At 42.5% G+C, this 13,803-nt stretch overlaps 1 protein-coding gene across 2 annotated transcripts in view; it reads right to left on the bottom strand.

Annotated features, from left to right (window-relative positions):
- Positions 1-13,803, bottom strand: part of RASA3 (RAS p21 protein activator 3) — an 886,845-nt gene that overhangs the window by 297,141 nt on the left and 575,901 nt on the right. For both annotated transcript variants that reach the window (XM_085622738.1, XM_085622739.1), the window contains exons 8-9: positions 13,009-13,085; positions 6,893-6,997 (exon numbers count right to left, since the gene is read on the bottom strand). In XM_085622738.1, coding sequence (XP_085478864.1) covers positions 6,893-6,997; positions 13,009-13,085 — 182 coding nt within the window. The remainder of the gene's footprint in view (positions 1-6,892; positions 6,998-13,008; positions 13,086-13,803) is intronic.

Here is a 13,803-nt window from a genome sequence, read left to right on the forward strand (position 1 = left end):
CACCAGAAGTTACTGGGAGCTTATTTGTCTTACGTTTTCCTGCCTTGCTTGCACATCAACCTGCCCCCCACCCGTGTGCTCGTCAGCCAGATCGACCAATACCCTGAATCTATTCTGTGCTAAGACATCTTGGTCACATACAGGGCCTAAGTCTGTGCTGGTATTATCTGCTAGCCCTGCAGTAGTCACTCGGTCCTTTGAAGAATGCGTGGGCATTCCAATATGTGTCCCCTTAATATTTGGAGAAGAGCGTTGTTGTTTGGTCTGCTTGAGCCAGGCAACCACTAGAGGACACATTCTTTAACACCATTATCCTGAAGAAGGAATTGCGCAATTTTGTAACTTTTGCTATAATATTTAGATTTTTGCTTTTACCTCTCCCACCTTTCTGATGTACTGTGGGTGTATTGCTGTTAATGCCTGCTGTCCTAGGAGGGAATTAACTTGTGCTTTAGTGCAAGGTTTTAGGTCCAATATGGACGATATATCCGTGTGCCCATGAGCAGTGCCTTTAGATAACAAGCAAGTCTCGCTCTTACTGGGGTACTGTGGCCTTTTCCCCTACTTGGATCGCAAGGAAAATCTATTTAGAACACACTCCATGTCAGGGATCTTTTTTACCACTTCAATGCACACAAGTGAATCCAAAGGAATAGTCTGTACCTACATGCGTTGGGCCCTCTACTCTCTTTCAACACTGTAACTTCATGTTCAAGCTGCAATTATGCCAGTTTCTTGACCACATAGCATTGGGAAAGTGTGGGAGGCACTGCTTGGGATGCTGCCCTCGAAGAGGGAAGCAGGGTCTGCTGCCGACTTGTTCTGCCTGTGCCTGCTGTACCTCCTTGTGTGGCCCACATGAGTAAACTCCTATTCTGGAGGACCACAGAGACAGCCAAGCACCAGCACAGCGCGAGCTCCAAAACATCACAAGGTAAGAACATTAGCTTAAAAACCCCCTCCAGATCTCCACCGTTATGCATAAAACAACATTATTCAGGGGTTAAAATGCCCTCGTAAACTCCCTTTATGATTTATTTGTTGTGTGTACAACCTCCATCTGCAGTGATACGCGAACCAGCCCCAGCTGGCCACCATGTTCCCCTTTCAATTCACCATTGGATCTTGGCTTGAAATTCAAAAGAGCTTTGAAACCACAGAGATCGAAATCAGAAAGACATTCAGTGGGCATGCCAAACCGTGGAAGCTAATTTGGATGATATTATACAAAGAACAATGGCTCTGGAGATAAAAATTGAAAAATGAAATGCAAACTTAGAAGCTAAGCCTTTGAGATAGTAGCACATAAACAGCAGAACCACAGCCTCCTGGATGACATTGAAAGGTTCGAAAATCATTCTCATTGAAATAATTTAAGAATATTAAAAGTTTAGGAAGGTATCGAAGGCAGAGACTTAAAGGGATTTGTGATCAAGCTCCTAGGGGATGGGTTGCCCAGGGTATATTTAGATGCACATTTGGAAAAGAACATTCAGAGAGTATATAGAGACCCTTTTAGACAAAAGTAGGGCCAGAAGAAACCTAGAGAAAATATGCTGAACTTGTTATCATTTACTCCCAAAGAGCAACCGACTACACATATAACACAAGATCAGGCACATCTAGGTCCACACAGCAGCGACAGTGAGAACTGGGCCAGAGAAGGGGAGAGCTGCCAGAAACTGGGCACAAAAGTCCAACTACGATTCCAGCCATGTTAAGAGTGATGTAGAGAAATGAAATGCACAATATCAAGAAGAAAGAACAAGCAGACAAGCTTGTCAGGAGCACACGTCCTATGACAGAAAATGTTTTGTGAGGGACTGCTAATGACTATATCGCTATGAGTAGGGAGCATGGGTAAAGGAGAGGAGAGGGGTAGGGGGAAAACCAAGGTAATTTGATTAACTTAGGCATTGAAGTCTGGAGTGGCTGGGGTTTCTTTCCCCCTCAATCGAGTTAATAATAGGAGTCCCTACATAAGTTTTTCCCATTAGTTAAAAGTCCTTCAGGTATACAAGGATCCAAAATGGCATATCAAAATATGCCATCATGTTTTGAGGGGTGCGAATGGGGAGGGCGGGAGGAAGACACTTGATTGGGAGCATAATAGGGAAAAATCATTTGCCAGCATTTCAACAAATGCCAGAATACTCAGTACCCCATTGAGCAACAGACATTATGAGATATATTAGGATATTAACCTCGAATATCAATGGCCTTAGTACTAAACAAAAGAAAATCCCGATATTCACTACCTTCAAGATAATGTGGCACCGGTTTTCATGCTGCAGGAAACACATTTGACCTCGTCCAAGAGTAAGACTTTGATTGAGAAACAGAGTTGGGTACATCAGATAGCTAGTACTGACCAATCAATCAGTTCTAAAGGGGTGGTACATCTATATTTAAACAAAGGCTGGGAAAGAACATTTAGAATACAGATCAGATCCAGTGTAGATTGATAATCGGAAACCTTAAATGTGGTAAGGCAATATTTACTTGCACAGGATTTTGTCATTTAAATTATGACAACACCATTCCGCTTAACACTCTTGGCCTGAATTTATCAGAATTCCCAGCCCTAATGGTGATCGGTGGTGATTTTAATACCCTTTTAGTTAGTGAATTAGATAGTTCATCTAAAAGGCGGGGAAAAGTACCATTAAGGTTAGGAGCAGTTAAGATGCCTGATGCATGACAACGGCCAGCTTGATGTGTGGCTGAAAGTATTCAGTTTAAACAGGGGATATTCTATATATATATAAAATATTTTAAAATATTGTAGTTTCTCGAGAATAGATCTGTTTGTTTGTAGACAACACACTAGCATATAATGAAAAAGAAATTAGACATATTCCGGCTCACTATTCCGATCATTCTACTGTCCTCATAACATCAGCATTCAGAAGTGAAGGCCGAGGTTAGATGTACGGTAAACCAGATACTCTTGGCCATCCCCAGTTAATGCAAGAGCTGGAAGAGCAAAACAGACAATATTTTGATAGTAATATTGGGGCCCCTTCGACCTCAGTGGTATGGGATGCCTATAAGGCATATATACAAGGGACACTTTGTACGTTGGGATCCGTGTGAGCAAGAAAAATTCAATATGAAGTGGGAAGAAGATATTCATGAATTAAAGAATGCTCTATTAGATCCTAGTTCTTTGCAGTGCTTAATTTGTAAAACAATAAGTGCCTGGGTCTCGGCAAGGGGTCACTGAAGCTTGCACCAAACAATGCCCCTGCTATGCTGCCAATTATAATAACGACACAACTACTAACTAGCACGCTCCTACAAGTGTGACAATTTAGGCTATTTCAGGCCCCCAAAGCTATAAGAATGGCTTGGGCGACAGGTAATAGTATTTTTTATGTATATTGAATACATAATTAACTGTTGTTGTCATCTCAAAATTAGCCAGACAGCGCCACCTTATGGCAGAATGCCACAGGCGCTGGTGTTGACAAATTAAGTGCTGGTGCCGAGCACAGAAAACTACCGGCTCAAATTTAGAACAGGTTCTTTGGAGGAAATGCAGGTCAAACTAAATAAATTAGTTGAGAAACAGGAGGTCTTTAGGGAATTATTTGTGGGCAGACTGAAGCTAAGTGGCAGGAGAGCAAGTTAGCATGCTATGAATTGGCGAAAAGAGTAGTCAAATGCTGGCATGGAAAATAAGAGTAGATAGAGGGAGGAATCACATTGGCAAATTAATTGTAGGTGAAGGGGGGTAATATATAAGATGACCCTGAGCATCTTGAAGCATGTATGTCGAAACTATTTAAATCGCTATACGCAGAGACAAATAATAATAAAGGGATATTTTACTGGAAGAAATAACACTAGAGGAGATCCTAGAGCAGGTCATCAAATCACGTAGCAGAGAGGAAGTCAGTCTGAAGCCCTTCCTGAGAAACTTTATAAAGTTCTGATAGAGGTCACAATTTCAGTGTGGGTGGATGAGTTTAATTTAATATTTATGAATTAAGTGGTGATTACCCCTATTTGGAACAATGTGATAATCACCTTGATTTTGAAACCTAATAAATACCCCAAAAAAGCAAAGCCTTGCCAACCAATATCAGTTTTCAATTATGATTATACCATTTATTTGGGGATTTTAGCAAGAAGACTCAAGGATAGCTGGGAAGATTATTCATCTAGAAAGGCCTTCTCCGGTGCAGACAGATGCATGACCTCACACACCTCTTTATATCTTCTATTCACTTTGTAACATTTGGTAGGTTGTGTTGGGCTTCCTTATGGGAGGTTCTGCAGATATTTGGGCTGCCTTCCACCTTTAAAGGAGGAATTAGGGTATTATACAAGGCACCATCTGCGTAGGTGTTGGTTAATGGAAACCTGCCAAGGAGATTTAAGATTTCTAGAGCGATACAGTAAAGTTGTCCTCTTTCCCCGGTTCTCCTTGCCCTGTATATTGAACTCCTTGCACAATGATAAAATAATTATACCATTCAAGACCCATAGCTTTGAAAATAAGATAGCGTTATACCCTGACGATATTATTCTTTGTGCTAAAGATCCCAGTAAAACGGTTGTCTGGATGGAAGAGATAATAGAGGAATTTGGAGTTTTTTCAAGGTATGCACTTAATAACTCAAAAACAAAGATAATGGGCTGTAATTTGGAAAAACATAGTTATAATATGCCATCTAGGATCAGATATCTGGGTATCATAGTCATGTAAAATCATGAGGCGGTACCCACATTTAACCTGCGAAAAATAATGAAAGATCAGTGAGCTACTCAATAGATGAAGGAGTCTCCCTTTGACAATATATGGACCAAAGAACCTGATTAAAATGGCGATGCTCCCAAATTAACATACTGTTTGATAATATACCCCTGTCCCCCTGTCCTTCCCATAAGACTTTGTTGTGAAGATAGAGAGTATATTGTGCTAAGTAGACTTAGCTGGAAGAAACTGAGGAGGAGGCTTGAGAACGGCAGTCTGGCACTCCCTGGTGTGCAGATGTATTGTTATGCCTTCCAATTTAAAAACAGTAGAATACTTTTATCTAAGCCTGATGATTCATGCGACGGAAGGGTATTTACCTCTCTGTTAGGCTCTTTGGGCCTGAACAGTTTTCTGCACAACTTTGGCAATTCCTAGATATTTTGAAAAGATAAGGCTGAAGGTGCTGCATGCTTCGTTAGATGTCTGGCATAACCTCAGGAAGATCCTATGAATTGGTTATTGTGCCACATTTGCCGCCATTTGGGGCTTCCCTGGCACACCAGGCTTCTTGGAGGATAAACTCAGCCTCCAGTTAAGAGAGATAGGCCTAGCACATTGGCAGCAATTGCAATATCAGCCGTAATTAAAGTCATGGGAGACGTTAGGTCAGGCGACAAGAGTCTCCATCTATAGATTTAAATAACTCCAATTAATATCTTGGTGGTCTGCACAAAAGGGACTGGCAATTGAAGAGTGGGAATATGAAGAGAGGATACAGGGCCCTTTCCTGGTAAAGAAGGAGGTGTCTATTTAGTAATGGGAGCTAATTAAAGCAAATGACAAGAAGTTTAAGGCTCCACTACAAACCTGGGAAGAATACTTGTCCATGCCAGAGCAGCTGAATTTATGGCAAGTATCTCTAAATCTTCTTTATGCCACTATCAGCTCTGCTACTTTGAAGAAGAATCATTTTTATATGCTCCACAGGATTGACCTGACACCGAGTAAGATGGCAAAATGTGTCAAGGGCCCAGCACCAAGCTGTAAAAGATGCGGGGAGATTAGCACTGATGACCTGCATATGCTTATGACCTCGCCCGCGTTTGTTAATTATTGGGAGGACGTAATTGGTATATTATCAGAGTTCTTTGGCTTAATAATCAAGGTAAGCCTTCTTTTAATTTTTCATTGGTACCGACATCCAGCTTGTTGCACCTATCCCATTTTCTGAGGTAAAACCTATTTTTTTCATGATACTTATGGCGAGGAGGGAGATATGCATTAGGTGGATATGGGCCAGTCCCCCCACGGGAAACAAATGGCTGAAATCATTGGATAAAGTGTGTAGGGTAGATCTAAGTTCCTCCAGTACTGCAAAAATGAAAGATGTTGCCTTTTTATCATGGCAAGCAAAGGACCACCACCCATCCCCGCCCGGTAATTTAACCAATACTGATTGAAACAGTTTGGCTCTAGAAGGCCCCCCATTGGCACTTTCTAAAGGCCTTGGTGATTACTGGGAGCTCCCCCGGTAAAAGCACAACATAAGGTTTTGATGAAAAAGGTAGTTTATGAAAACAAAATGGAGGCTCTTAGTCAGTGGTATCTCCCAAAAAAGTATTTAGAGTTTAAACTACATTCTAGCTTTAGTTCATCTTAGTCCAAGCGTTCAGTTGTCTTTGCTTTATGGTAAGGTAAGAGGAAACAGGAAGTGAAAACAATCTGAAATTACACACCTGTCAACTCACACCGTGTCACTGTGTGACACACCATATTGGCTCTCTTTACCTGGTGAGGAGCAGATATCACACAGCGATGACGAAAACGAGCTGAAAACCACTGCAAACAGTGAATTTTCAGCATGTTTTAGGAGGCTTTGAACTGACGATGTCCATTAAGGGGTGTGAAAACACCCCAGGATATAGGCATCAGCCTTAGTGAGATTTTTTTTGGGGGGGAGGGGAGGGTGTTTGGAGGTGTGGTGAGGGCAAAAGTGCCTCTTACCTACTTCCCGGCACAAGGCCACTGTCCCTTCCAAGACCCCACTCCCTTCTCACACGGTGCATTTTGTATTTCAGTTGACAGGTCTTTTTTTTTTTTTAACAGAGTTTTATATATAGGTCTGAAACTAGGATTAGCATTCAAAAAGATGGCAACACATTATAAATGTAAAATACAAATATTTACCATGCTTCATAACTGGTGGCTTGCCTAAGAACTTTTAATGGAATCCTACGTTCTCCCAGAAACTCATCTCCAAATTTCAAGTTACTCGCATTCCAGAGGTCAACCCTGTAAAACAAAAGTAAACCATTATCAATTACATGGTTTGATGTGTTGTGTTGCAGTGTCCACTATTAATTAGCTGCAGATAAGATATGAGTTCTTTGGGCACCATACACTAGTAATGTGTCCATTGTACACTATTATAAAGTGTCATGATGAATCGCAGTCATGCCCGTGATAGAGCGCGATAGTGCTCTTCCGTTTGTAGGGGGGCATCATAATCACGGGTAGCTCACACCTACACATTTAATCCTTTGTCGTTGTTAACATTTGGTTATTGGAATGTGTAATGTAATAACATTTAAAATTAAGTGATAGAGATATTTCCGTACAACGTGGAGAAATTAACATTGTAATCATGTTGTACATGATGAAGTCTTAATGTTTGCTTCTTATGTTAGCCCAAATTATAGGCCTCACATGTATTTTTCCCTGGCTCTCTAGATGAGTTTGCTAAAAAAAATCCATGTGATTGCAGAGTCTGCTCTTTCTCACATTTCTGTTGCAGGTGGAGAAATTCATCTTTGCTAGTTTGATAATGCTTTTGTTTTAGGAGTTAGGCTTAGGGAGGAAAGGATACATTTGAACAAGCGGTACTGATAACATGGGACGGTGTTCATTCTCACTGGAGAAGGCCTGGGAATCAAGGTCATCGAGCAAGAGCATGGGAGCATCTCTACCACATGGAAAGTTACCTATGAGGAGGTGACCAGTTGGATGGGACGATCGCGTGATGTGACAATGGGTGTGTCCTATGATTTGATGTTGGGGTTAGGGACAGAGTCCGGGCAAACTTGGGCCAAGACTGCAGAGGGGAGAGCATCTTAGAACAAGCTCTGTAGCTTTATGCTACTTGACCCATTCAATGTGAGTGTACTTCTTAGGAAGTCGTCACGTGCTGACACCTTTTCCTGTGCTTGCCTGGGTAATGCTAAGTAGGGATGTCACGTTAGTGGTAGTGTAGGGACAGACTAATGCTTTTTACTTACGAACCTCCATGGAAGACACCTATTGCTGTTGGCGCAGTGATCTTTTGCATAATGCTATTGGAATTAGTCATCCTGTGCGTGTTGCACCGTCTAAACTTTGTCCCTAGGCTTGGGTTTGTATTAGTGCCCATGTATTTTTAAACTCTCGTCTTGAGGTGTTTGTATGTTCAACTTTTCTTGGCTTTGTAATAAACCCACTAATCCTTGATTCAGAGTCTGTATTCCTTTAGTAACATGGGCAACAGGAATGGTAATGTATAATTGGTCAACAATTTGTATCCCCTCCACACTTTTAAGCAGGCACCAACGAGCAATCGACCAGGGGTTCAAGAGTAAGACTAGACAGGGCCGGCTTTAGGGCAGTGCGACTGGTGTGGCCGCACTGGGTGCTGACCTGTGGAAGGGGCGCCGACCTCAGGGGCGACGCTCAGTTTAGCACTAGCTAATGATTGGAGATATGAGGGACACTTTTGATCGGTGGTAGTGAGAGAATCCAAGGAGGAGGTCATGGGGTGTGGGGGCACCAAAAATGATTGTCGCACGGGGTGCCACCAGCACTAAAGCCGACCCTGAGTCTAGAACGTAGAACCCGGCTCCTTCACCAGGTAGAGAAAAAGGATTCTGCAGGGGTGAAAAAAAATGCACTTGGTTTTTGCCCTTGAAATATTGTTAAGGGCAATTAACTTTTAATGATGTTGCGGAAGAATGAAATGTGCACAGCAAATGAATCTGCTCAAACCCTCATGGTGCATGTATAAAATCTTCGGTAGTTGACACTAATGCTGATCTCTGTCCCCTAGTTTTGATTTTTGCGCCTCATGTGCATTTACAACCTAATGTCGAGTAGCAAATTTCTCCCAGCATTATCTTGTCACCTCAATAACAACGCTCATCCCAGGTAGCTCAATTTTGTCGTGTATTTCTTCAGGCCACTTGCTTTGTACCGAGCACATAACTGCCACTCACTATCACTCATTGCCATGAAAGGTGACTCCAAACAAGTGGGTGAAGCACTATCACAAGTGGTGCCTACTAATAAAACCAAAACCCTACATTGACCTAATCACTACATCAGAAGGTAAGTATGTAATTGCTGTTCTCAACTCCACCCGCAATTATCTTGTGAGGTATGTGCAGGTGGATTAAAAGTAATTATGTACCTACCTTTTAATATGCTGGTCAGCGACGTCATGGTTGCACGATAACTGTAGCTTGAAATTATTTAACTTTGATAGAGCTATTACACAGATCTCCTATGTAGACAGTGCAATGTCCTCACTATATATTCATAGGGTCACTCTGATTCTAAGAGGTTTCCTACTGGTTTACATTATGTTACCATTTCTGTGTAGTTTTAGCAGAATATTGTGTGTAGGACAGGGCGCTAAACACACACTGGGCAGATTCACAAAGCTTTTTCCAGGATTATGGTACATCATTACCGGTAAAAAGCTTTGTAACATTGTGGAAACTCACAAGCATTTACAATGCAATTCCCACATTTACCTGCAGTTGAACAAACTAGGTTACAAAAGTGCCCAGTTTTTACAGGATGCCTCCAAATGGAAAAAATGTCATGCAAAAATATCGACAAAGTAAATAAAAATTAGAAATAATGTTTATTGATCTTTTTTCTAACCCGATCTATATGCCCAGTAGATAATATGTAGCGAATGCACATGCACATTAAATATGTATACGAGCAATGTACATTTGTATCATACATTGACACATATATTGTGATACACTAAGCTCACTCATGTATTGGGCCTGAATATACAGTTCAACATACGACCATGCAAAGACGTAGGCTAAATGTCATTACTTTTCATAAGTTTTTCACTTCCTTTATTAACTGGCACGTCTAAAGCTACGAATTTTAAGTATTAAGATTTTGGTGACGAGGCTTATCCATATTGATCAAATGGGTTTTACACCCAAATCCATTACGATCATCTGTTCCAAGTACTTCACCCCCCCCCACACCAAACCATCCTAGAGCACTGGCGCTCGCTACTGATATGGAGAAAGTCTTTGATTCATTCGCTGTGACTTTCTATTTGTCGCGATGGCCAGTATGGAGCTGGGCAGCGGGTTTCTTCAATGGATGCACCTCCTATATGCTACTCCGACGGCCTGCGTCCGACTAGGTGGAGTTATCTCAACACTTTTTAGGATTAAGCATGGCACTCGACAGGGCTGCCCGTTATCCCAAGTACTTTTTGCTATAGCCGTGGAACCACTAGCGATTACGCTCCATATTTGCCATCACTATCATGGTCTAATGATTAATGGCTTCTCATATGACTCCATGTATGTGGATACATTATTAATTTTAAATTATTACTTTACTTACAAGGAGAGAAGTTCGACATACAGGGGGTGACACTTGCTTTCTAGGACTTCGGTCAACTGTTCAGGCTCCGGGTGAATTGGGATCAGTTCAGTGCATTTGCAGTCTGTGTCCCAGAGCTGGCTGCGGCACCAGACGAGGTGGGCCATTCCTTCTGTTGGGAACCAATCATGTTTCATTCCCTGTGAGTTCAAATATACCATTCAGTGACCAATACATTGAAGGGCAATCTCCGACAAGTGTTGTTGTCTCTGCATAAATCCGTAACCTTTTGGGCGATGCACCCATTGTCGGTCGCTGGACGAAGCGCCCTATCGAAAATTATTTTCCTACCCCAACTACTTTATTATTTTGCCGCAGACCATTTTTCACAAGATGGATGGACTATTGATATATTTAATATGGTGTACGGGTCGATGTCGACTAGCACTGTCCAAATTGTAGCTTCCTACGGATGGAGGTGAACTATAGATCCCTGACCTGGAACTCTATTACCTGGAGACCGAATTGAAATGGGCAGCATATTGTCGCCACTCCAGATGTGAAGGTGCTGCACTGGCTTCCTCCCTGCTCACACCAAGTTACTTTCCATATTGATCTGGCACTGTACCTGCAGATCCAGTATCAGTGCCTATAGACACCCTAAACATGTCTGGCACAGGGCACCTCAGAGGACACAATGATACCCTATAAGAAAGAACTCCAGTTATCAACATTGCTGCTGATTCCACACGTGGGTAGCTGGGCTGGGATTCGGGATTGGGAGAGGCATGAAGACCGTGGGCAACTGGTACGTGGATGGGATACTTCAAGGCTTCACTGACCTTGTTGATGAATATGCTCTACCCCCGTCCAGCTTCGTCTCATATGGGGGTCTAGTGGCATTTATGCATAGGATTTGGGTGGGGGGGTAGACAGGAACCACCATTACATGGAGGACTCACACTGATTTGTAACATCACTGGGCAATCCCATGTGATCACCCTTTTTTACAAAGCTTTACTGACACACACATCTAATACATTGCCAGACCTACGAAACAGATGATGGTACGGCCCAAAACCTCTCAGATGAGGACTGGCAACATGTTTTAAAATACACTCTTCGTACATCACGTCGCGCCTGAGTTTATTTCAAGTCTATTTCCTCCACATGGCATACTTAACGTTGAAGCGTATTAACTTTATGACCCCGTGATCACAAGTTGCATGTCCGCAATGCTCAGATGCTGAAGCAAATTTCTATCATATGGTTTGGGTCTGTACAACTCTGGCACATTATCGGGACACGGTGGTACGATATATTAACATTCCAACAGGGCACACCATAGCACTCTCCCTAACGGGTTGTCTGCTGGGCCTCTTCCACAAATCTAAAATCAATAAGATCTCCTTGTGTTCATAGACCTTGCTCTGGTCTTAGCAGGGAGCTAGATAACCCTTTGTGGGTAATCACCAAAAGGTCCCACATTCCGAGAGTGGAGCAAAGAGCTCTCTAAACTTGTGAGGAAGTATTATTGCGGACCGAGGGACAGAAAGGATTAAGCAGCCCAATCCACGCAACAAGCGTGGGATCTAATACTTCTAGATGGTCCTCAAATGGATGAAACAGGGAATCTACTTCATCAATCAGAGGATAAGTACTCCAGTGAAGACTAGATCTACACTAACCTAGTTCCTGTTGTTACAGCTAGATGACCCTACCCTGCGGGCCCCCACATTGCGTTATAGCCACATACTGTAACTCCACCACACTGCCCTGCTCTCCACTCAGAAAACCCACACACCACAGACTTGACAATACTACCACAGAATTCTATTGTTGGTTTATGTTTTACTTACACTGCATTCATTTGGTGTATTCCTTCTACCCCTCACATAGCTCCGAACCATCTATGAGTGAAAATGCAACCATTTTGTTTGATAGGCTTATCCATTACGAACAATTACGTGTGTTAGGGAAATTGATTTATTTCTTGGAGATCGGATGCCAACTATGCTGAATGGTATGTATGCTAGTTTCAATGTCCCTGACCCGATTGCTGTTCGACCGGCCCTGGGGGTGGGCGTGTCTGCCATAGGCACAAAACCAGCCCCCACCCCTCCGACTCACCGGGGGAACACCTGGTGTCCGATATGGCTAGTCCGGCCATGTCCCTGACTCATGTTGGTGTTTATAGATATTCTGTATATGCTATCATGTATTGCCTACAGTTCAACAAAATCGTGTTTTGATAAGATTTTGGGGACAGGGCGTGATGGCACAAGACAGACAACCAGAAACTTTGCCATAAGTGGATAACTTTTCCGTCAAAAATAAGCAACTAAATCCTACATTCCTTTTTAGTAAAATTGTGTGGAAGTTGATACATTTGTTTATCTTTTCTTTAGAGCTGGCAAGTTGGCACTACACAATATAGCATTTTGGTTAAGGAGGATCACCATACAGGAAAAAAAACCTCTGTGCTCTTTTTGTCTATGTGTATCTCTCCGTCAGCTGCAACCCTCGGGATGCTGCTAGGGACATTAATACTCAAACACTGGAGACTTGAGTCGGTTGTGGTAATCACAAGTAACACCAAGCCTTACAACAGGAACTATTGTTATTCACAGTTATATTAAATGGCAGCTTGTGGTAACAAGTAATAAATGTAAACACATGAATATTATTATTACCTAATTTCCATCTTGTCAACCTCGTCTTCTTCAATCTCAAAATGGGACTTTTTGCTGTAGCTGCAGGGCTTCGTAACCTGCAGGAGAAAGGCAATCTTGGGTTAAACCCTTGGTCTGCAGAGACCACAGAATACGTGATTAAAAGGTGTAAGTCCCACATACTCAGTAAAGAAAGAGCAAGGCATAATAATGTATAATTAATGTGATTTTTCATCCAACAACTCCGTTTTTATATGATATGAGAGCCATACATTTGCAAGGGCAAGACCAAAGGGGCGCCATTAGAGCAGTGATCTAAGCAAGCTAGGGTGAGGTCCCACAATCTGGCAAACTATCATAGGCTGCCTTAAGATAGCTGAGTGCTTGGCTATGATCTTCAGGATCCACAGCAGCAACCCTCCACCAAACACCCCAAACCCTTACACTTTTGGCCTCCTAAAAGTCAAAGCACCCAGGGAACTTAAAGGAGGGTATTGTTTAGCTCCAGATGTAACTTCTGTAATGTTTCTCTTTAGCACATAGGCCCCACAACTATAGTCCTGATTCTGATGCGGTTAGGAAGGCCTCCTAACGGCATTTGCTATGTCCAAATCCGATCGCCCGATTACGATGCAGTTATGAAAGCATTCCCACCTGTGGCCCAAATACGATGCAGTTAGGAACATAGGCTCCCATTGAAGTCAACGGGTGTCCAACCAAATCGTATCTGGAAGCATCCGGATGCATCATACTCGGTCAGTTGGACTCTCCCGATCTGATCCGGTTGGAAACCATTCCCAAACCCATTCGGTCTGG

Source organism: Triturus cristatus, chromosome 8 (assembly GCF_964204655.1).
Source record: "Triturus cristatus chromosome 8, aTriCri1.1, whole genome shotgun sequence".
Lineage (NCBI taxonomy): Eukaryota > Metazoa > Chordata > Amphibia > Caudata > Salamandridae > Triturus > Triturus cristatus.